This window comes from Dreissena polymorpha, chromosome 4 (genome assembly GCF_020536995.1).
Source record: "Dreissena polymorpha isolate Duluth1 chromosome 4, UMN_Dpol_1.0, whole genome shotgun sequence".
Taxonomy (NCBI): domain Eukaryota; kingdom Metazoa; phylum Mollusca; class Bivalvia; order Myida; family Dreissenidae; genus Dreissena; species Dreissena polymorpha.
The window spans coordinates 89,995,499-90,021,029 of NC_068358.1; the positions used below are offsets into that span (position 1 = coordinate 89,995,499).

At 38.7% G+C, this 25,531-nt stretch overlaps 1 protein-coding gene across 2 annotated transcripts in view; it reads right to left on the reverse strand.

Annotated features, from left to right (window-relative positions):
• Positions 1-25,531, reverse strand: part of LOC127879335 (golgin subfamily A member 1-like) — a 40,161-nt gene that overhangs the window by 4,156 nt on the left and 10,474 nt on the right. For both annotated transcript variants that reach the window (XM_052426116.1, XM_052426115.1), the window contains exons 9-20: positions 25,010-25,121; positions 23,976-24,071; positions 23,212-23,340; positions 22,626-22,721; positions 22,233-22,328; positions 18,608-18,703; positions 18,075-18,227; positions 17,328-17,423; positions 12,872-13,064; positions 12,043-12,224; positions 11,136-11,246; positions 921-1,430 (exon numbers count right to left, since the gene is read on the reverse strand). In XM_052426116.1, the coding sequence (XP_052282076.1) occupies positions 921-1,430; positions 11,136-11,246; positions 12,043-12,224; positions 12,872-13,064; positions 17,328-17,423; positions 18,075-18,227; positions 18,608-18,703; positions 22,233-22,328; positions 22,626-22,721; positions 23,212-23,340; positions 23,976-24,071; positions 25,010-25,121 (1,870 nt within the window). The remainder of the gene's footprint in view (positions 1-920; positions 1,431-11,135; positions 11,247-12,042; positions 12,225-12,871; positions 13,065-17,327; positions 17,424-18,074; positions 18,228-18,607; positions 18,704-22,232; positions 22,329-22,625; positions 22,722-23,211; positions 23,341-23,975; positions 24,072-25,009; positions 25,122-25,531) is intronic.

Below are 25,531 nucleotides of genomic sequence, written 5' to 3' on the forward strand. Positions count from 1 at the left end.
ATCGCATTAAAAGCCAACAGCTATTAAGTCTGCTTCTTGGGTAGAGTACTTGGTGTCGTTGGGGTTGATGTAAAGAATGCTCCCACAATGGAGATAAAACTCTTGACCTCAAGGTCACCATATTTACTAAGCTTGGCGATGTTTACAGGTTAATCCATGTGCAGTCTACAATTGACTCAGACTCTGACTTGCTTGTCTTGATTTATAAAACAAGAGGGCCTGAAAGGCCCAAAGTCGCTCACCTGAGACAACAAGATATTATTGGGACAAATCTTCTGACCAAGTTTCACGAAGATCGGAAAATAAAAATCGGCCTCTAGAGCGTTAACAAGGTTTTACTATAACCATATAAGGAAAAATGCCCCGCCCCCTGGCAGCCATGTTTTTCAACCAACCGGCATCATTTTTGAACTCATCCAAGATATTATCGGGATGAATCTTCTGACCAAGTTTCATGAAGATCGGACAGTAAATGTGGCCTCTAGAGTGTTAACAAGATTTTACCATAGCCATACAAGGAAAGATGCCCCGCCCCTTGGAAGCCGTTTTTTTTTAAGCAAACATAATTATTTTCGAACTCATCCAAGATATCAATGAGACCAATCTTCTGACCGAATTTCATGAAGATTGGACAATAAATGTGGCCTCCAGAGTGTTAACAAGGTTTTACTTTAGCCATATATAGCCATATAAGGAAAAATGCCCCGCCCCTGGTGGCCATGTTTTTAAAGCAACCAAAACCATTTTCGAACTCATCCAAGATATAATTGGGACAAATCTTCTGACCAAGTTTCATGATGATCGGAAAATAACAGTCCAACAGATGTCCATGGTGATTCCAGTATACACCCATTAATTTATATCAGGATGTATAACAAATCTGTTTAGGTAAATTGCTATATCATTCACGTCTGACTCACCTCATGTTCTCTACTCAGCATAAACTTCATCACCACATGTTTGAGATACTGAAAATTAACGTCCTTTTCTAAATGCTGCATATCGAACTCGCGTCGATCTGACTGTCTCCCACTTGACTGAACACTGTAGGCACCTCGTGACGACGCAGACTGGCTGTCATTCACTAATATTGTCGCATGGTAGTCACTATTAGCACCATGACCATATCCTGTCCTCTGGTTGAAAAGTGTGTTTTGCCCAACAAAGAAGTCATGTTGAGCGTATGAATTGCTATGCCCCTGTGTTGAATCATTCACTGGATCTCCCGGTATAGGACTTTGATCGTATGACAAATGTCTATGAGAACGTTTTGGATTTTCCCGACCTATAGAGTTTTTGCGGGGCATGGGAGGGGTAACTGCAACAATTTTTGCGTCTATTGGTTCATCATTTGGTAAAGATTGCACTTTCAATTCCCGTTGTAAAGTTTTCTTTAAATCATTGAGACGCTGTTCTTGTTTCTTCAATGCCTGAAACGTGCATGGGAAAAACTACCAGTCAATGTGCATTCCTACCATGCAGCTTAGCATGTTATAAGATTTAATTTGATTTTGTATAAGTGACTTGACAGATTGAAAATCACACAAGCATCGATGGCAAATGCATTTATTTACAATTACCACACCTTTAGAGTTATAAAATGTATTGTGTATCCAAGAATGGTAATGTTCACCAAGGCGCACTTAATTTGTAAAATGAGCCAAACAGCTTTCTTCACTTTTCAAAATCAGTTTATTAGGTAGCGTAAACTCAATCAAGAGTTTAGCACGGCGTTAAATTAAATATAAATATTTGGGTTGTAAAAAGAAACTGATTCATCCACCACATAATGTGTTATTATAGTGTTGGTAAAAAAACGCAACACAATACATATATGGCAAATTAAAAAAAAACAAATTAAGAAGTGGCGCCACATCTGCACTGCATTTACATCATTATACAGCATTATCACTGTGTTGCAGACTCGGGTCATAAAGTCTCTTGTTTAAAGCCAACAAATCCATTGTGAGCAGAAAAGTCTGAAATTGTTTTGAAAAGCATTATATCTGATACATGTTTGAACAAAACAGTCAATAGCCCTTAGGTGCTCACCTAAGACACCCAGGATCTAACTGTTCTGAGCAAGCAGTCTTATTAGCTTTCGCAATAGACTTTTAAAGAGAACAGCTCCAATACATAGAAGGAAAGTTTTTGACCAAATCAAAACAAATTTTCTTAAAATAAAATTCATTTTATTTATTAAATACTTACCTGCTATCCCTAGCTATACCTTTCTAGGTGGGTTAGCTTCTCCAGAAATCTTCAAGTGCCGGAATTCGGCCACCTTTTCTTCTGAAAACAGATTCAGGTTAAACATAGTACAATGTAACCTAACCGGAAATCAAGAACCGTAACTCATCTTACTTTTCATACAATTATGAAAATATAAAACGATGAGCGGGGTTGGGAGGTGGGACTTACCGATAGCAGGTAAGTATTGAATAATTAAAATGAATTTTATTTAAAGAAAATTTGTTTAAATGTCATAAATACATACCGGCTATCCCTAGCTGATTTTGTAGCTGTGGCGAGAGGTTCTCGTTATATTTTCCCATCACAACAAAAACCCATAATCAGATTTTTCAGCCAGGGATAGTAGAAATGTGTCCTCATACAATCTTCGTTAGTACAGAATTGTACTAAGTTTCTGAATAGGACCAGTACATTTACCCCATGGAAGAAACTAGCGTTTGAGCAACCACAAGAGGACCCAACATATATAAATTGTACTGTTGACACTCAAGCGAACGAAGATAGAATGAGGAAAAGGTGGTCGGATTCCTCCAGAAAGCAGCTTGAAGCACTTCAGAAAGTGGAACATTATTAATATACGTCCACGAAGCCGAAAGAGCTCTTAATTCATGCGGTCTGATCTTAAAAAGGGATAAATCCCTAGATGAGAGAGATGAATACGCCTTCTTCATAGTCGAGGCTACCCAACGAGAAATCGAAGCCGCAGACACATCCCCATTAGAAAGACTTGGAACTTTGAAAGGATAGAAGTCATAGAAGGGAGTTGATATTTAGCAAGGAATCCTGGCTGACATAACAAAGTTACAGATCCATCTGAGGAATCAAAACGAAGATGACCATTCTCGATAGACAGAGCATGAATTTCTCTTCTCCTTTTGGTTGAAGCCATAGTAAGAAGGAAAACTGTCTTCAAGGATAGAAACTGTAAAGAATCTTGATCTAGAGAATCAAGAACACAAGCCAAATCCCATTTAGGCACAAGTGTACGAGAAACAGGACGTTTAAGAGCCATAGATCGAATCAGTTCCGAAATCGCTGGATCAGCACAGACTTGTGATGATTTAGTAAATGCCAATGTATGCGAAATCATAGATCTATATCTTTTGATGGAGCTTAGAGAAAATATCTTATCATCAAAAAGATAGATGAGAAAATCGGCTATGCGTCTAGCAGAAGGATTGAGGGGATCAATTTTCCCTCGAATACACCAATTAGAGAAGAGTTTACCTCGAGCATCTTAGACTGCTCTAGTGGACTTTCTACTTGCAGAAACAACGATGGTTGAAGCCCTGACAGAAAAGCGTTTCTCCTGCAGAGGTTGCCTAATAACGGCCAGACGTGTAAGTGGAACATTCCTGGATCTGCATGAAGTCTGCCTCTTGAGACAGAAGATCTGATCTGTGAGGAAGTGTCCTGGGATAATCGTACAGGAGACTGAGAAGATCATTGAACCACGATCTTTTGGGCCACCAAGGGGCGATCAGGATTATGCTACACAAACTCACCCTGATTTTCGCCAATATTTGGAGAATCAGAATGAGAGATAAGCGTAAGCGTCCAGTTGGTCCCAATCGAACAAAAACGCGTCTACTGAACACGCTTCTGGATCGTAAACCGGACTCACATACAGAGGGAGTCTGTGATTGTGTCTGGTTGCAAATAGGTCGACCATAGGATAACCAAACATGAGAAAAATATTGGTCACTTCCTGATGAAGTGTCCACTCCGATGGAAGTTATTGGTGTTTGCGAGACAACCATCCGCCAGGGCGTTGAAACGACCTGGAACATATTAGGCTAGAAGAAAAATGTTGAGCGTCTTGCAAAGAACAAGTAATTCCTTGGTTTCCAGATACAGCGAGTGAGAATGTTTTCCCCCTGTGCCTGAATGTAAGTCACAACTGATGTGTTGTCTGTTGACAACATCACACAAGAGTCTTGGTATTAACTCCGGAAGATTTGAAATCTGCGATAACAGATTGTCCGAAGACCAATTCTAACAAGCATAGAGGGTTGTAGCTTCTAGTCCATTCATTATGCTTAGGATTAGATAAATCCTTAGGTACTTTCCACAGTTCTCATCGTTTTGGAATGGTCTTATTAGCTGATTCTAACGATTGAAATACTGATAAAACAGTAGAACCACAAGGAAGGCGTGTATCAATGCAAGAAGCATCCTTAGAAAGCCTGTTGGGATCAAATGTAAGGACAAATTTTTCCGTGATAGAGATCGTCGAATAAGTAGACATCTCCGCAGGTCTTGGGCAATAATCATCACCAAGATTTTAAAATATAAAAAAAATAGATCCGATTAATTGATGACAATATTTGATCCGTGTCATCATTGGAATCTGCCTCATTGTCTACAACACCAGCAGTGTGCAAAGAATCAGCGGAAACAGAACTGGAAATACAAGGCCTAGTATCATGCACCAGATTGCGAGTATCTGGTAATGATGAATGACCATCTACCAAATCAACCCCCTGATAATTAAAACCGTAAGAAGACGGTAAATTATCAGGATTGACCGGTACGAATTGCCCAGAAGAATCTTGAAACCATAACGTGTCCGGATTCGACGGTGCCGGAGCACGAGGTACCCGAATAGGTAGCGTAGCAGATACCCGTGGTGCAGAGTAAGTATCCGTAGTGGTGAGACAAACACCAGACGGCAAAATCTGCGAAGTAGTACCAGTCATAGCAACATTTGTTAATAATGAAATGGAAACTGGATCTGGTACATAGGGTACCGCAACATTACAATCAGAATAGTAATGTGTAGGATACGAGTAGTCAGAGCGAGACTGTCTACGTGAAGCATGATGACGAGCTTATTCCTGCGATGCCGAGAAACAGATCGGCTGCGATGGGAACGACGTTTCGTAGAGTAACGTCTCCTAGAGTCTCGAGATGATCGGTATCGATCATTTCGACGCCGTGAATGAGGGCTACTCGATAAAGGAGATCGTGTACGACGTCTACCTCTATTGCCCGTACTAGTTGACGACCCAGATGCCTTTGAAGAAGAAGAAGAGGAGGAATAATCCGATGATAATGATTGATGTCTCTTCTTGATCGATGACCGGTGTCCGGTAGTACTGACCAGTGACCGGCAGTATTGACCGGTGACCGGACCGGTCACTGTTGATAGATGACCGGTGACCGGACCCTAGACCGGTGACCGGACCGGTCCCTGGAGACCGGTGAGCGGACCGGTCCCCAGTGACCGGTCCGTTACCCGATGACGTACCGGTCATGCTAAGACCAGTGTTGTCACCAGGCAATGACCGTATGGCGGCTGCCAAATGGTCCGGCATTGGTCGTAGTCCTTAACAAATGCCATCGGGAATTCACCAGCTGACGGTTGTCACAATATGGTATGATGTTGATCGACTTTCTAACAAAGTTAGCATAGTACGATCTCCATCTTGCCCTATACCCGATGACTGATGTTGCCAATTCTCGACCGTAGTCAGTGGTAGGAATGATAGGAGGAGTATCATGCACCAAATGATGGTTCTCTGGTAACGAAGAATTACTATCCGCAAAGTCGAAACACTGATAATTAAAACCGAAAAATAGACGGTGAATTAACAGAAGTGACAGGTACATATTGTCCAAAGGAATCTTGATCCCATGTGTCACGCAAAGACGGAGTAGCAGCCGGGGGGTTCCGACTAGGAATAGTAGTAGATACCCTCGGTGCAGAAAAACAGCCGTTGTGGTGAGATGAACACCAGAATTGAAGGGTTGTGAAATCGGATCAGTCAATGCAACATGTGTTGACATCACAATGGGAACTGGTGCATAGGGTAAGGAGACATTATAATCAGAAATAGGATAGTAATGTGCCGATCATAAAAGTCAGAACGACAATGCTTCAGTGAAGCTTGTCTACGACCTTTATTCCTGTGATGCCGATATCTAGAACGACTACGACGCCGAGAGCTAGAAAAGCTATGACGGGAATAACGTCTCCTCGAGTATCGTTTCCGTAATGATCAAGATGACCGATAATGATGACGGGAATGAGGACTGATCGATGAATAAGAGCATGTCCGACGTCTACCTCTATAATCGGAACTAGTCGACGACGAATGTGCATTCGACGACGAAGAAGTGGAATAATCCGATGAAGAAGAACGTCTGTTTCTGATCGTTGACCGGTGACTAGCAACTGTTGACCGGTTAATGATCGGTGCATGTTGACCGGTGTCTGGTGACCGGTCGGTAGTATTGACCGGTGACCAGTAGTACTGACCGGTGACCGGACCGGTCAACAGTAACAGATGACCAGTGACCGGTAAGTCGGACTGGTCATCAGTAACCGATGACCGGTGCCCGGTGGGTCGGACCGGTCATCAGTAACAGATGACCGATGACCGGTTGGTTGGACTGGTGACCGGACCAGTCTCCGTTGACCGGTGACCGGACCGGTCGTTGCCCGGACCAATCCGGTACCCGGTGACGTACTGGTCATGACATGACCAGCATTTGTCACCGGATAATGACTGTATGGCGGGTGCCAATTGGTCTCGCATTTGTCGATGTCCTTGACCAATGCCATCAGGCAAAGACCGGCTGACGGTTGTCGCCATATGGTCTGATGTTGATCGTCTTAGCGATGTAAAGTACGATCGCCATCTTGCCTGATACCCGGTGACTGATGCTGCAACATGTCATCTGTGGTCTTCAAAGTCACCGGGTATTAATCCACGCTTGTATCTGCGACCATCATGTAGTCGACTATATGAAAGACAAGAGCAAAACATACTCAACAATAAACTGGTCACAGACCAGATTATCATACGGTACATAAAATCGTTATTTGCCCATAATGAAATTAATTAACATTCTCTTATTATTATTATAAAAGAGAAAGTCAATAGTACCTATAACATATAATACGACTGCCGAAGATCATAAATTAAACAAAGTTTAATTCAAACAGATGAAAATTCAAATGACCATAATTAAGATTTTCATATGGAAAGTAAAATCATTATTGCACACAATGGCAAATGATAAACATTATGTCAATGTATTAGAACACGCTATGCACGATCTTGTAACACATGAGAAGAATGTTTACACAGTACAAATCTTCTCAATTACCTATTGATGAAGATCACGATAAATACGTGCTCATGTACATGAGCAGGTACAGAACACCCAGCAAAGCTGAAAACAATTAAAGTTATACGCGGTGACTGATGCTGCAATTGATCATCTGACGTCTGCTGTAAAGTCACCGGGAATTTCTCATCTGATGAAGGTTCGTCTGTACGTTTTCTGCTTAAAAAACGTTCTGCGACGGATTGCTTTCTGCCACGTCGCATCGTCTCAGGCACTACAAACAGAGCATTTATGTTCAAAGGAACAATTAGTGCATGACAAACAAGTCTTGTGGGAATCCCACGAAGCCTTAATGTGCCCACACGAATCTCTAGTTTGTAAACTCATTCTTATTCTGAAAGTAGAAAAAGAAGAGAACCCGCGTAAGAAAACAATGTTAAAAGAACAAAATAACTGAAATACTCAGTTGAACAAAGTATTTACAATGTACAAAATTGTCAATAACTTATTGACAAAAATCACGAAATCCTCGTGCTCAAATCATGAGCACATGGAAAAATCCGGCAAAAAGTGAAAAACAATGAATTATCAACAAAATAATACAAGAAAAGATTTCTGAATGAAGCAGAAACGATAATTTATACAATTCATCAATTTCAAACCCAATTCCACCACGCAGAATTGAACTAAAAGTTCAAATTTAAAGCCGATAGAAAATGGCGATCTGCACGGTGTGTCTCCAGAAAAGTAAGATGAGTTACAGTTCTTGATTTCCGGTTAGGTTACATTGTACTATGTTTAACCTGAATCTGTTTTCAGTAGCAAAGGTGGCCGAATTCCGGCACTTGAAGATTTCTGGAGAAGCTAACACACCTAGAAAGGTATAGCTAGGGATAGCAGGTATGTATTTATAAAATTAAAATTAGTTTTAGCTCAGTTTCAATCAAAATAATTTGTGAACTCAGCCAAGAAACCTAAACAACAACAAGAGCACCGCCTTGCGGGTGCAGACCGCTCATCTATGTTCTTTTAAAAGGTAAAGGGACTCTCAATTTCAATCACAAAGGAGGGAGGTGTGGAGTGAAGAGGGGTGTATAGTGTGGGGGTGTGGACATTTATTACATTATCTTCCAAAAATGCGGAAAAAAAATGCAAACAAAAAATTATTTTTTTCTTTTTTCCGGGGGGGGGGGGATTCTTGGGTGCGATAGTTGGACGGTATTTCAAAAATAAAATAATTAAAAATAAATATTATTTCTGTTTTTTATTTGTTTCAAAAAAAATAATTGAGGGGGGGGGGGGGTGGTGGGAGGGGGGGGGGTATAGTGTGAGGGTATGGTGGTCATTTGTGAGATGATCTTAAAAACAAAAAAAAATTAGGGCGGAGGGTGTTGGGGAGGGGATTCTTGGGTGCGATGGTTGGACGGTATTTCAAAAATAAAATAATAAAAATAAATATTTGTTTTTTAACCGTTTCAAAAAAAAAATGGGAGGGGGTGGGGGGGTATAGTAGGAGGGTGTGGTGGTCATTTGTGAGATGATCTTAAAAAAAAAAAAAAAATAGGGGGGGGGGGATTCGGGGGGGGGGGGGGGAGGGCACGGGGGATGGTTTGGGTGGAGTCTGTTGTGGTATGTCAGGTAAAAATAGCTTTGTCAAAGTATCAATCAAATCTAGTCATAAATAAAGAAGTTATGGCAATTTTAGCAAAATTTAATAATTTTACCTTGAGAGTCCAGGTCATTCAAAGGTCAAGGTAAAATTCAACTTGCCAGGTACAGTAACCTCATGATAGCATAAAAGTATTTGAAGTTTGAAAGCAATAGCCTTGATACTTTAGAAGTAAAGTGGATCGAAACACAAAATTTAACCATATATTCAAAGTTACTAAGTAAAAAAAGGGCCATAATTCCGTAAAAATGACAACCAGAGTTATCCAACTTGTCCTTTTACTGTCCCCTTATGATAGTTTGCGAGTGTTCCAAGTATGAAAGCAATATCTATTATACTTTAGGAGTAAAGTGGACCAAAACACAAAACTTAACCAAATTTTCAATTTTCTAAGTATAAAGGGCCCATAATTCCGTCCAAATGCCAGACAGAGTTACATAACTTTGCCTGCACAGTCCGCTTATGATAGTTAATAAGTGTTGCAAGTATAAAAGCAATAGCTTTGATACTGTAGGAATAAAGTGGACCTAAACACAAAACTTAATAAAAATTTTCAATTTTCTAAGTATAAAAAGGGCACATAATTCTGTCAAAATGCCAGTCAGAGTTACATAACTTTGCCTGCACAGTCCCCTTATGATAGTTAGTAAGTGTTGCAAGTATGAAAGCAATAGCTTTGATACTTAAGGAATAAAATGGACCTAAACACAAAACTTAACCAAAATTTTCAATTTTCTAAGTATAAAAAGGGCACATAATTCTGTCAAAATGCACGCCGGAGTTATCTAACTTTGCCTGCCCAGTCCCCTCATGATAGTAAGTAAGTGTACCAAGTTTGAATGCAATAGCATTGAAACTTTCTGAGAAAAGTGGACCTAAACGCAAAACTTAACCGAACGCCAACGCCAACGCCAACGCCAAGGTGATGACAGTAGCTCATATTTAAAAAAAATAAAATAGATGAGCTAAAAATGCATTTCAGATCTGAGCAAGTTTCATGATGAATGGGTAAAAAACGTGGCTTAATTTTTTTTAAATAGTTTAACTGTAGAAACATAACCTTGCCTCATTTTGCCAGATTTTGTATGGGGGTAAAACATATCTTACTCGTTGGAGAAATAATTAAAAGAAATGTTTATTACAGTTTTATGTATTTTGCTCATGCAAACAAGACTTCTAAAGAGTTTATAAGCTGTTTGATGAATATAACATAATGTCATAGTTTTTGACCCAATATGACAACTTTCGATCTTGGAATAGATACCTTTGAGGCACACATTCTGACAAAGCTTCATGAATATTGGGTAACAAATGTGGCCCCTAGAGCCTTCACATTCTTTTTGTTTGATTTGACCTAGTGACAAGTTTTTGATCCCACTTGACCCAGTTTCAAACTCTGTGGAGACATTTTTGGAACATGTTCGGACCAAGTTAAATGACCTTAAGGCAAGAAATGTGGCACCTAGAGCATACCTAAGCGTTCTTTTAAATATAATATAGTGACCTGATTTTTGAGCCAATGTCACCCAATATCAAACTTGGCAGATATATTATTGGCACAATTATTCTGACCAAGTTTCATAAAGATTGGACAATAAATGTGGCAACTTAACTGTTCACAAGCTTTTTCTAATGACCTTACTTTAGTCTCTACTTGACCCAGTTTCAAACTCATCCCAGAAATCATTTGAATCAATGTTCTCATCAATTTTAAAGAACATTGGGCACTAAATGCATAGCTCCATAGAGGTTTGCGCAACCTGCTATTAACTCGCGCAAAGTGTTTTAGTCTAATTGACACAGAGGGTAAGACCAGACAGCCCAAATGTGAATTGGACATACCCTGGCTGCATATTGCATAACATTTGCATGACATGGCAAGTTATTTGTACATTCGAAAAATACAGTTTCATGATAACTCATTTTTGTTTTTCTCTAGTCAATAGTTTAGCAAATATGGGTCTTTAATCAGTGAGAAAGGTTTGCAATTTTGACATTTTAAAAGGCTTTCACAATGTCTTAATATTAAACAAATAGTTTTTCAACATTCCCATAAAGGAAGCTTGCATCAACATAATAATAATAAATGGATAAGCTTTAGTGTGTTAGTAATATTTGCACTACACAAATCTCCCACCTTGTTTTTCTCAGCGAGCTGATCTTCAAGGGAGACAACTGTCTGCTCCAGCTCCCGAAGCTGCTCTGAGTTGGTCACATGATCAGTGTGAATGGTAGACAACTCTTCCACCTGTAGGGAAGATAACCAACGTGATGGAAATTCAATAGTCTACGAGAGATGACATACAGAGCAGTTTACTGCACATATTAAAAGCATTTTGTAAGGAATCTAAAGGAACTTATGCTCAAGTTGTCAACAAAGTGAGAAATTGACTGAGCAATTGATAATATCAAACCAATATAACCTGACATCTTTGATGAAGGACATATAAGAGCTTAATCACAAACAATAATGTTGTGCTTTATGGAGCTATTTGGTTGATCACTAAAAATCATTATCCAGTGCTCTTAGGAGGACAGAATATTGCAAATAAATCAAATCATATCACAGACATTGTAAAAAGTCAAGTTGCAATTTATGTCATACACAAAATGCGTGAGTAAAATCATCAAAAGTGCCCAAAAAATCGGGAACAACCATTTAATTTCGTAAAATTCAAAGAGTATGAATCTAACTTCCATTTTGGACCTGCTTTTTGATTGATTGAATCAAATATGGTACGACCATTTAGACAATCAATAAAAATATTCATTTGATACATGTGTTCGTATTACATAGTATTGGATTTGTTTTTCAATGATGGCTTTGTGCTTCAGCCAAAAGGTTCTAATGGCACTTGTATGCTCTTTTTTTTTTGTTTTATACACAAAGAATTGCATTTTTCAGTTTAAAGTTTTCTCTCAAAAGTATGGAAAATGTTCCTAAGTTTTCATGAGCTGTGAGCCCCACAATGTTTGATACTTTGCCAGAACAATTATTATCTAGGAGGGGTTTGGGAGAACAAATAATGCACACTTTAACCCACCTGCGACTGCAGCTGCCGACACCTGTCACTCAAGCGAGATTCAGTCTCCGCCTTAGTTGCAAGCTCCCCCTCCAAGGCAGCTTTCTCAGCCTCCAGGCCCCGCCTGTCATCCTGGGACGACTGCTGCAGGCTGGTCAGCTGCTGGGACAGCTGGGCATTACGCATCATGAACTCGTCCTTCTCTGCGAGTGATAAGAATCCATATGAGTCGGTATCTGGGAAAACCGTGCTTAATGCAAGTGTGTTCAGTATCACCTCGAATAAGCCTGTGCTGCTTGCAGAGGCTCCTCTGGGAGACACTTCCTATTACATTTTCTGCCTAGACTAAATTTTTGCTAAGTAGAGACTTCTTTTAAACAAAAAATTCCATCAAAGCAGATAGAGTAATCCCTGATTGGCCTGTGCATCTAATTGGGGACGATAAATTATGAATTTATGCATTAACAGCAGTTTTCAAAGAGCAGCGCTCAAATGACGCCTGGGATTGGGGCATCCAAAACAAGAAAGCAACCTGCTGGTGCCAATGGGGGCTGATCAACACTTAACCTTAACATACAACTTTGAAATTTAAAACATTTAATTTGGAATTATCCAAAGATGATTTAATATATTGTACACTGTTCAAAAACCAAAATAAAATGAAATCAACTTCACTCTGCTATAACATATTGCACACCAACCCACTCCCACCTTCAACCCTTGCTCTTTTTGAGTCCGTCAAAAAGGAGCATGGATTCTGCATATTTGCTAATTGTTAACTTAAAATGGCCTTATAATAGGCCACGTAAACGTTCAGCAAACTCTTAAATCCTTCATGATTGCACCAAACCTTTATTGCACTCGAGCAGTTCAGCTGATTTTGATTTCTCTCTCTCATGCGCCCTCTCCAGCTTCTCCTGGGTGATCTTCAGTTCCTCCACGAGCAGCTGTCGATGGGAGCTCAGCTCTGCACCATGCTTCTCCTTGCTGGAGAGCAGAGCCCTTAGGGCCGCATGGTCAGACTCGAGAGCTGATAATCTGGACTGAAAAGGGGCACCAGCCAGGAATAAATAAGCTTCGTTCTGTGCAAACTGGGCTAAATGCATGTGCTAAAAATGTTGCCCCAGATTAGACTGTGCAGTAAGCACAGGCTTAGTGGAACAACAGTTTCCGCTTTTATTGTATTTTTTGTTAAAAGGAAGTATTTTCTTAGAGAAAAATCAAGTTTTGGACAGAAGTGTTGTCACTGATTAGCCTGTTCAGGCTAGGTGATACTTTACCCACAAGCAGTAAGCCCAGTTTGTCAAGAACGAGGATAAAATATTCTTACATCACATTCACATGACCAGTCCAGTAAGCCTGAATGTTGAAATAAAAAACATCATATAACGGAGGTCCCTTAAAGAGAATGTGATTCATTTCTGCTTATTCTGATAAAAACAGACACAAAGCAAGGCAGCGTCTTATGACTTAACCTCAGGGCATAAACTTAAACTCAGGACATAAACTAAACCTCAGGACATAAACTTAACATCAGGACATAAACTTAGCCTACTGAACAAAAACTTGTCAGAGCTTGAGTCAGTATTGTGAAGATATCTGACATGATTTTTGTATTAACCTTGCAATAAGCAACCCACTAAGTGAAAGAACAATGGTATTGGAATTATCATTCTCTGATGGGTTTTTTGATAAGTTAAAATTATCTTCACTTTATCAAAATTTCATCTTTAAAACAAGGGCTGTTTGTAAAACATGCATGCCCCCCATATGGGCTGTCATTTGTAGTGGCAGCCATTGTGTGAATACGTTTTTTGTCACTGTGATCCTAGGCGTACGCGTTCTTGAGTTATCATCCGGAAACCATTTTCCTATTTCGAGTCACTGTGACCTTGACCTTTGACCTAGTGACCTGAAAATCAATAGGGGTCATCTGCAAGTCATGATAAATGTACCTATGAAGTTTCATGATCCTAGGCCTAAGTATTCTTGAGTTATCATCCGGAAACCATTTTACTGTTTTGAGTCACTGTGACCTTTGACCTAGTGACCTGAAAATCAATAGGGGTTATCTGCCAGTCATGATCAATGTACGTATGAAGTTTCATGATTCTAGGCAGGTTTCTTTTTTGGCCCGATTTTATAGCCGAAATTTGGCTATATTCCCAAATGCAAAAAGTATACTTTTTTCTTAACCAAATTTTCAATTTTCTAAGTATAAAAAGGGCACATAATTCTGTCAAAATGCACGCCAGAGTTATCTAACTTTGCCTGTCCAGTCCCCTCATGATAGTAAGTAAGTGTACCAAGTTCGAATGCAATATCTTTGATACTTTATGAGAAAAGTGGACCTAAACACAAAACTTAACCGGACGCCGACGCCAAGGTGATGACAATAGCTCATAACTTTTTTTTCAAATGACCTTGAAGTTTCATGATCCTAGGCATAAGCGTTCTTGAGTTATCATCCGGAAACCATTTTACTATTTCGGGTCACCGTGACCTTTACCTTTGACCTAGTGACCTGAAAATCAATAGGGGTCATCTGCGAGTCATGATCAATGTACCTATGAAGTTTCATGATCCTAGGCATAAGCGTTATTGAGTTATCATCCGGAAACCATTTAACTATTTCGGGTCACCGTGACCTTGACCTTTAACCTAGTGACCTGAAAATCAATAGGGGTCATCTGCAAGTCATGATCAATGTACCTATGAAGGTTCATGATCCTAGGCCTAAGCGTTCTTGAGTTATCATCCAGAAACAATCTAGTGGAAGGACGGACCGACCGACGGACCGACATGTGCAAAACAATATACCCCCTCTCCTTCGAAGGGGGGCATAAATATGGCCTCTAGAGTGTTAGCAAGGTTTTACTGTAGCCAGATAAGGAAAAATGCTCCCCCACCTGGCAGCCATGTTTTTCAAGCTACTAGAACCTTTTGGAAATGTCCAAGCCATCATTGGCACATATCTTCTGACCGAATTTAATAAAGATCGTACAATAAATGTCGCCTCTAGAGTGTTAACAAGGCATATGTTGACCAACCACAACTGATGACAGACAAAAGGCGGTCACAAAAGCTCACCATGAGAACATTGTGCTCAAGAGAGCTAAAAATGTCCTGCCCCCTGGCTGCCATGTTTTTCAAGAAACCAGAACAATTTTTTAACTCCTTATCGAAACAAATCTTATGACCACGTTTCATGATGCTTGGACAATTAATGCTGCCTCTAGAGTGTTAACAAGGATTTACTATAGCCATAACAGGAAAAATAGCCTGCCCAATTCAACTTACAATCAACTAACTTGCAACGAATGCGTGGGCTTGACTGAGCTGTAGCTTTGTTGAATAATTGCTGAATCAGCTTGTCCAATATGCAGTTGTCAAATGAGCTGCATCATGGGAAAACTGGGCTTAAAGCGCAATTTCAGATTGGCTTGAGGAGTCGATACAGTCTTATCAAGGACAACGCTTTATGGTTTTATGAATTCTTCATTTAAAGGAAGTCTGTTTTAAACAGCAATCCAGTTTAGGCGAAAGGTGTTGTCCCTGATTAGCATGAGGGCACTGCACAAGCTAATCTGGAACGACATTTTACCCTCTTGCATAATTCGCCTAGTTTTCCCAGAACAAGACTCAACTATTGATTTTTTGGGCACTTTTGTTTGATCAAAAACAAAATCATTAAACAAGGTTTTAAGACATCGTGCAGAAACTAAAGAGTCTACTGACAGTCGTGAGGTAAACTTCTTTTACGGGGCATATCAATACAGATGTGTTAACTATACTGGCTGCAAAAGGCACATCACAATAGCTTAGGTCGTATATTGCTACAAAAGAATTGAATAAATGGTACCACAATTCAATCAGAATAACAGATTTATACATTCGCTGAATTTATGAACGACTTATTCTTAAGACCAGAAAACATACCCAGTGTAACAAGACATCTTATATTCTGCTTATTCAAGCCAAATTGAATACAAGGGCTGTTTGTAAAACATGCATCCCCCCCCCCCCCTATGGGCTCTCCGTTGAAGTGACAGCCATTGTGTGAATATGTTTTTTGTCACTGTGACCTTGACCTTTGACCTAGTGACCTGAAAATCAATTGGGGTCATCTGCCAGTCATGATCAATGTACCAATGAAGTTTCATGATCCTAGCCATAAGCGTTCTTGAGTTATCATCCAGAAACCATTTTACTATTTCACGTCACCGTGACCTTGACCTTTGACCTAGTGACCTGAAAATCAAAATGGGTCATCTGCGAGTCATGATCAATCTACCTATCAAGTTTCATGATCCTATGAATAAGCGTTCTTCAGTTATCATCCGGAAACCATTTTACTATTTCGGGTCACCTTGACCTTGACCTTTGACCTAGTGACCTGAAAATCAATAGGGGTCATCTGCGAGTCATGATCAATGTACCTATGAAGTTTCATGATCCTAGGCATAAGCGTTCTTGAGTTATCATCCGAAAACCATTTACTATTTCGGAACACCTTAACCTTTGACCTAGTGACCTGAAAATCAATAGGGGTCATCTGCCAGCCATTATCAACCTACCTACGAAGTTTCATGATCCTAGGCATAAGCGTTCTTGAGTTATCATCCGGAAACCATTTTACTATTTTGGGTCACTGTGACCTTGACCTTTGACCTAGTGACCTGAAAATCAATAGGGGTTATCTGGGAGTCATGATCAATCTACCTATCAAGTATGAAACTTTGACCTAGTGACCTGAAAATCAATAGATGTCATTTGCGAGTCATGATCAATCTACCTATCAAGTTTCATGATCCTAGGCCTAAGCCTTCTTGAGTTATCATCCGGAAACCATTTTACTATTTCGGGTCACAGTGACCTTGATCTTTGACCTATAGACCTCAAAATCAATAGGGGTCATCTGCGAGTCATGATCAATGTACCTATGAAGTTTCATGATCCTAGGCCCAAGCGTTCTTGAGTTATCATCCGGAAACCACCTGGTGGACGGACTGACAGACCGACCGACAGACCGACATGTGCAAAGCAATATACCCCCTCTTCTTCGAAGGGGGGCATAATAATTGTAACCAACAATCGTATCTTTGATGAATACGTGTTGTACCAAAATAATTAAATCTGTTCTTTTTTAAATTGCATGCAAACACATAAGAGAATCCTCTAAAGCAAATTATTAGAAATATTTTAACATGAAATGAAACTTTGGAACATGTACAACAACAAAAACAATTATATTTGGTTATTTAACTTCAGTTTTATACTTATTTTGACAACTGCCTTTTTTTTACCTGAATTTCTGCTTTCTCAGTTATCAGTTCCTGAATTTCCTGAGCTGACTTCACCAAAGCTGATTCAGTTTGTGATAAATCTTTCCTGACCTTTGTCTACAAAATAATTGAAGATGACAAGAAAAAATCTATTTAAAAGCAACATTTCATTTATAAGCATTAATTTAAAGCCACAATGAGAATATTTGTTTTATAAACATGATTTGGGTTAAAATGTTCCTAAGACGCTCATCGTATTTTCTGCTGCAAATAATATTGATAGGGTAATAAAAAATGTTGTCTACACATCTTGTAGAATATTTTTGCAATATCATTATTTAAGACAACTATTTTAACCAAAAGTCATCATAGTTTAAATCTATTTATTTTTGCTTGATTGCATTGAAAGCCTCAGGCTTCTTGAAACACACTTGAGTCTGCTTCCTGGATAGAACCAGTGCTTGGTGTCTTCTGTGGAGAACTAAAGAACCCTCCTTTAGTGGGGATTGAACCCATGACCTCCTGTTCACTTGGCAAACACCATATCCACAATGCAAAGGCTATTACTTTGGCAACAGATGTTCACTTATTTCTATTTGCAAAAAGCCTTGCATGGGAACTGTCTATATGGTTAAATTCCTGCCAAAATTGATCTTTCTGTTGCGGTTTGGAAAAAAAATATATGTGAATATATGAAACCAAAAAGGGAAGTATTCACAATTTAAACCGGCAAACAGCCTCTGCCTGGCTCCCCACCAACCAACATACCACTTCCTCCTGCAGCTGACTGGTTTCCCGTGCCCTCTCCAGCTCAAGAGACATGAGCTGGGACTCAACCGACGCCAGCTTGGCCCGCAGCTGAGTGTCCAGGTCCACCTTCTCAAGCCTCACACTCGATATCACAGTCTCCAAATCCAGTCTCTGTGAAAAGAGTGTGAATACAGAAACTAGTTTTAGATTACCATTTTATGTGTTTGTACTGGTTAATTATTCAATAGATCTAGTACTTATTAGGAATAAATATGCACTTTCCTTCAATTTCATTCCTGCTATGATGTTCATTATCTCCAATGCCTTTTGTTTAAATCTTGTGCATATTACAGAGTTTAGCTAAATACTGGTTATGTTAATCAATATGGTTAATTGAACACTGACAAGAACTCAAGAACTTGGCTGTCTTAGAATCATTTTTGGTATAAACTCTATAGAAGAGAAATAAATCATCACAACTGAAATGTTGAAACAAGTATGATGCATGACATGGAAATAGAATGGATCAATATAAAGTCCATTTAACCTACCTCTTTTTTGAATTCTGCTTCTTTGTTTTTAAGATATTCCATTTTAGCCTCAGATTGTTTTTCAGCTTCTTTCACCTTGTCCTTCTCGCTATCAATCTAAAAATCAAATTCAAATAAGTGAATAATGTTACATTACACCTTTACTACAGCTATGAGGGTGCTACACTCATCACATATTTCAATTGGAAGAGGGCAAAGATTATGCAAGTCGCTAACCTTAGAAACAAAAGAACGATACTGTCAACAGCAAAGTAGTGTTCACAATCTTTATAGGAAATCCACAGAAGAAAACTTAACCCCAGTTATGTTTTTCAATAAACTGAAATCATTTGAAAATAAGTTTCATTTTGATAGGGAAAGAAATGTGTTCACAAGGTTTAACTATACATATTGTCATATAAAGAAAACTGCCCAAACTCTTGCATCCATATTTGTAACTCTTCTGAGATATTATTGAAACCACTGATCTTAGAAAATGTAGTGATCACTAGGAAAACATGTACATTTGTATAGTGTTTTCACAAGGTTTCACATTAGTCATATTAGGAAAACTGCCATGCTCCCTTTGAGGCCATGTCTTTCAACCAACCATACAAAATACAATAACAAGAGGGCCATGATGGCCCTGTATCACTCCACTGCTGAAAAAAAGGCTGAAACAAATATTCTCGGCATGTGCAAATACTTAAAATTAGGCTCTATTTAAGCACGTGTACACTTTTGTGACCCCCTGGGCTGGGTCAAATTTAACCCCAGGGGCATAATTTGAGCAAACTTTGTAGAGGACTACTATATCTCACTACATACAAAATGTGGTAGCCATAGGTCCTAGAGTTAAGGACAAGAATATTTTAAAACTTCACAAAATAAGCAAGATATAAGCGTATATAATGCTCAATTTTGTGACCCACGGGTCAGGGTCAAATTTGACCCAAAGGGCATAATTTGAACAAACTTGGTAGAGGACTATAAGATATTACTGCATACCAAATTTGGTAGCCATGGTCCGAATGGTTTTTCGACAAGAAGATTTTTAAAGATTTCACAAAAAAGGCCCTTTATTCAATTTTGTGACTCCCCGGGGCAGGTTCAAAGTTGACCCCAGAGGCATTATTTGAACAAATTTGGTCCAGGTTTATTAGATGTTACTACATACAAAATTTGGTAGCCCTATGCCCAATGGTTATGGACAAAAAGATTTTTCAAGTTTTCACAAAATATATAAGCATATGTTCAGTTTTGTGACCCCCCGGGCGGGGTCAAATTTGACCCAAGGGGCATAACTTGAACAAACTTGGTAGAGAACTATTAGATGTCACTACATACCAAATTTGGTAGCCCTATGCCTTATGGTTAAGGACATGAAGATCTTTTAAAGTTTTTACAAAAAAGGCACTATAGGCATAATCGATTTTGTGGCCCCCTGGGCAGGGTCAAATATGACCCTTGGGCATAATTTTAACAAACTTGGTAGAGAATTATAAGATGTCACTACATACCAAATTTGGTAGCCCTAGGCACAATGGTTATTGACAGATTTTTAAATTTTCACAAAATAAGCCCTTTATAAGCATATATTCAATTTTGTGACCCCCAGGGCAGTTTAAAATTTGACCCCAGGGGCATAATTTGAACAAACTAAGAAGAGAACTATTACGTACACTACATACCAAATTTGGTAGCCCAATGCCATAAGGTTATGGACGAGAAGATTTTTAAAGTTTTGACACAATAGGCCTTATATAAGCATATGTACAATTTTGTGACCCTCGGGGCAGGGTCAAACTTGACCCCAGGGGCATAATTTGAACAAACTTTGTAAAGGACTATATGATGTCACTACATACAAAATTTGGTAGCTCTAGGCCCAATGGTTTTGGACAATAATTTTTTTTATAGTTTTCACAAAATAAGCCCTTTATATAGAGGATATTTGTTGGATCCGGTGGATTATCGATTTTAATTCACGAGTGATCATAGAAAATAATATTTTCACGAGTGGCGCAGCCACGAGTGAAAATATATGTTTTCTATGATCACGAGTGAATTAAAGTCGATAATCCACCGAATCCAACAAATTTTCTTTTTATTTAATGCATTTTTCACAGTTTATATACATTGTTCAAGAGTTTAACTAACGAATTTTGCTGGGATAATGACGTCATTTCGTCAACAAAATGACGTCATTTCACAGTAAACAATGAAAATTATCGATAATTCTCACTGATAATTTTCACTGTTTGAAACAGTGAAATTATCAGTTTTAATTCACTGATATTTCTCTATAAACCACCGGAAAGCATTAAATAAAAGCATATATTTAATATTGTGACCCCCGGGGCAGTTTCAAATTTGACCCCAGGGGCATAATTTGAACAAACTAAGAAAAGAACTTATACATGTCACTACATGCCAAATTTGGTAGCCCTATGCCATACAGTTATGGACAAGAATTTTTTTAAGTTTTCACAAAATAGGCCTTATATAAGCATATGTTAAATTTTGTGACCCTCAGGGCAGGGTCAAACTTGACCCCAGGGGCATAATTTGAGCAAACTTGGTAGAGGACTATAAGATGTCACTACATACCAAATTTGGTAGGTTTAGGCCCAATGGATACAGACAGAAGTTTTTTAAAGTTATCACAAAATAACCACTTTATAAGCATATATTCAATTATGTGACCCCCGGGGCAGTTTCAAATTTGACCCCAGGGGCATAATTTGAACAAACTAAGAAGAGAACTATTACATGTCTCAACATACCAAATTTGGTAGCCCTATGCCATATGGTTATGGACAGAAAGCTTTTTAAAGTTTTCACAAAAAAGGCCTTATATAAGCATATGTTCAATTTTGTGACCCTCGGGGCAGGGTCAATGTTGACCCCAGGGGCATAATTCAAACAAACTTGGTAGAGGACTATAAGATGCCACTACATACCAAATTTGGTAGCCCTAGGCCAATGGTTATGGACGAAAAGATTTGTAAAGTTTTCACAAAATAGACATATGTTCAATTTGTGACCCCCGTTGCAGGGTCAAAGTTGACCCTAGGGGCATAATTTGAACACATTTGATAGAGGATTATTAGATGTCTCTACATACCAAATTTGATGGCCTTAGGCCCAATGGTTATGGACGAGAAGGTTTTGAAAGTTTTCACAAAATAGGCCTTATATAAGCAAATTTTCAATTTTGTGACCCCCGGGGCAGGGTCAAATTTAACCCAAGGGGCATAATTTAAACATATTTGAAAGAGGTTCACCCCAGGAACATTCCTGAGAAATTTCATCAGAATTGGACAAGTAATTTAGGAGAACAAGACGTTAAAAGGAAAAGTTAATGCACTGACGAACGGATGCACATACACACGTCGGACACAGGACCATGACATAAGCCCCACTGGCCTTTGGCCAGTGGAGCTAAAAACAAATCTTAAGCGCAAGTTTCTTGATAATAAGGCAAAACAAAGGGGCTTCTAGAATGTTTAATTATTCCATAATTATAAGAAAAATTAAAGATACACTGAGAAATTCTGTCTCATTCTGTCATTAAAGACACTTGTTAGGAACATCAAGACTCAAGACATCAATTACACATGGAAAGTCATTATTATGTATTCACCTCTTTTTGCATGGTATTTTTGACCATTTCTACATAGTTTCTTGCCTCTTTCAACTCGTCTGAATCCTCTGCTATTTTTGTGTTCAAATGAGATATCTGAAACATACATGTACAAAACTTAATTAAAAATAATATATGACAACTGTGATACGAAAATGGGTCACATATGATATGTGGCTATCCATGCCATCTGGTCAGAAACTACCCCATCTGCTAATGACAAAAATGAAGTATTGCATGAGTTTTCTTTTCTACAGAAATCTGACTGCAAAAAGCATTGTCAATGGTCAATATTTTCAGTTGAGATTAGTTTAAGATTATGAACACAAATGTATCAATCCTCATAAATTTCGTTGTTGTAGTTTTTCTGTAAGATGTTAAAGGGGTAGCCACCTGGTGCTCTAGATGGGATATCTTCTCACTCCAGGAGGACTTGATCTGGGATAGCTGTTCTCGAGTCTCTGTCAGCTTCCTCTCCAGTGTGTCTCTCTGTTTGGACATACAGAACACAAGTTGTAGTCAAACACAACATAAGGAAATATATTAAAAAAGATTGGCAATGACTTTATTTCCAACTAAAAATCCATACAATTTAAGGCCAAAGAAGTTTGTGACCAAAAATTACAACAATACGTTAAAATAGTAAGCACTTGATCACAATAATAAGAGGCTCCCTCTTTAAAAACTGGGTTTAATGCAGTCTGCACAGACTATTCATGGACAACACTTTTCGTCTAAACTTGATTTTTGCTCAGAAGAAACTTTCTTGAAACAGAAAATATCATAAACGAGGAAAGTGTCGTCCCTGATTAGCCTGTGCGGACTGCACAGGCTTTTCTAAGACAGCACTTTACCCACATGCATTAAACCCTTTTTTCACAGAAAACAGCCCATAAATAAATTCAAGGACATTGAGTCAAACCACAATCTTACCATCTTTATTCACAAAAACAAAACAAAATTATGCAAGATAAGGCACCTCTTTCTCCAGTGCCTGTGTGCGTTCATCCCCTGATAGAGATTGGTCCTGTCCCCTCTGTTGTAGAAGCTTCACACGCTCCGACAGCTGATCCACCTGGTCTGTCTGCTCATGTAGCTGTTGATTCAGCTAAAAATGCATCAACTAACATCAATCACAAGAAGAATCGGCAATTTCAGTGAAACAGCTCCACAAACCAGGTTCTTAATCTGATCTTATTTGCCTTATTTTCTTTTTTTTAACAATAACATTGACCAATACTGCATCAAACTTATTCATAATCTCAAGATATGAAGTTCTCAATGTTTAAAGCTTTATTACAAAAGCTTTACACATTGTAAGCTATTAAGCAGAACTAACTTTTCATAACAACCCATATCCAATCCAAAGCATTCTCTCATTGGAAGACTTCATAAAAGTGAATTTACCATTTATGTTAATAAATTGTTTAGTTATTACCTAATAAGAACATTTCCTCTGTAAGTGATCTTAGACGAATCATACTGAGCACTCATTACTGCATATCAATTGCCAATAGATAGGCTCATTCCAATATTGTAGGATAACAGTTTTTTCTCCGCTTCATTTCAGCAGTTTAATTTGTATGTGTACAGTTTTATACTTTCAGAAAAGTAACTCATTTTATTCTATAATTACAAATAAATTATGAAAACTAATTTCGAAAATCAGTGTGTACGATTTGCATAGTGTATTCACACTGTTTTAAAATCACCACCAAGGGTCATACAATGAGATTGGGATACCTTGTTCTTCTGTAGATCAGAGTTTCTCTGCAATGCCTGATGAGCACTTTCCAGATCTGTGTATCTGGACTGCAAGTTTGATATGGTGGCAGTTTTCTGGAGAAAATGTAACAACCATAAACTCTTTAGTTCAAACATTCGTAAATATTTAATACCAATATATAGATGCATTTTTATCTCCACCAGACATTATTATCATGGCATAAATAAAAACCTTTCAATTATAGAGATAGCAAATAGCAGAAGCCCATAATATATGTAATTCTAAATGTTGAATCAGGCGCAGATTTGAGTTTGTCATAGTAGAGACAAATACTCCGAATGTGGACGTCTTATTATGTAGCAAGTTGTAACAATGAAAGTTTGACTATTAAGAATGGTCAGTTTTCACAGGAACACCATATGAGCTTTTATTTTGCTATTTGATAGAGAAGTTTATGTTAACTTTATAATATTACAACCTTCGTGTAGACAATTCTGACAACCAGGTCAAAATTAAATGTAGTAGAGCACCTCTAAATTATTCTTGCTTTCAAGGAATTGTTTTATATTCTGGCTGCTTGTTGAAATTGATAACTTCAATGAAGCCTGTGTGGAGCTTCACTCCAGGAAAACCAGGCTTTATGCATGTGTGTAAACTTACCTCCCAGGCTTTATGCATGTGTGTAAACTTACCTCCCAGGCTTTATGCATGTGTGTAAACTTACCTCCCAGGCTTTATGCATGTGTGTAAACTTACCTCCCAGGCTTTATGCATGTGTGTAAACTTACCTCCCAGGCTTTATGCATGTGTGTAAACTTACCTCCCAGGCTTTATGCATGTGTGTAAACTTACCTCCCAAATAAGCCTGTGTAGCCACACAGGTTAATCAGGGACGAGACATTTTGCCTAAACTTAATTTTTGTTAAAGAGATCCTTTAAATGCAAAAAACCATTAAAGCTGATAGTGTCGTCCCTGATTAGTCCCTGATCAGCCTGCGTAGACCGCATGCATTGAGTCCTATTTTTCCATAACAGACTGGTGTGTTACTACCTCTGCTATTGCGGTGTTCAGACTGATCACCTTCTCCTCCATCTCCATTCTCTCCCTGGTCAGACTGCTCACAATCCTCCCATGGCTTGCACTCTCCTCCTCCAGCATTGACCTGCAGTATGTAGGCATAGTTGAGCCTTGTTCTGAGAAAACTTGGCCTAATGCATGTGCGTTAAGTATCATCCCAGATTAGCCTGTGCAGTTTGCACAGGCTAATCAGGGACGACACTTTCCGCCAAAACTAGATTTTTAGTAAGGTAAGGAGGGACTTCCTTGAAACTTAAAATACCATAAAAGCGGATAGTGTCGTTCCTGATTAGCCTGTGTGGACTGCACAGGCTAATCTGGGATTACACTTTACACACATGCATTAAGCACAGTTTTCTCAAAACGCGACATATTTGTAGGACCAGTTGATAGGTCCATGGGGCATGGAATAGGAAAATGGGAATTAATTAATGAGTGTTATGTGTCACCATATTATCAGCCGGTTAAATTTGACTAATAGTAAATTAGAAGTAT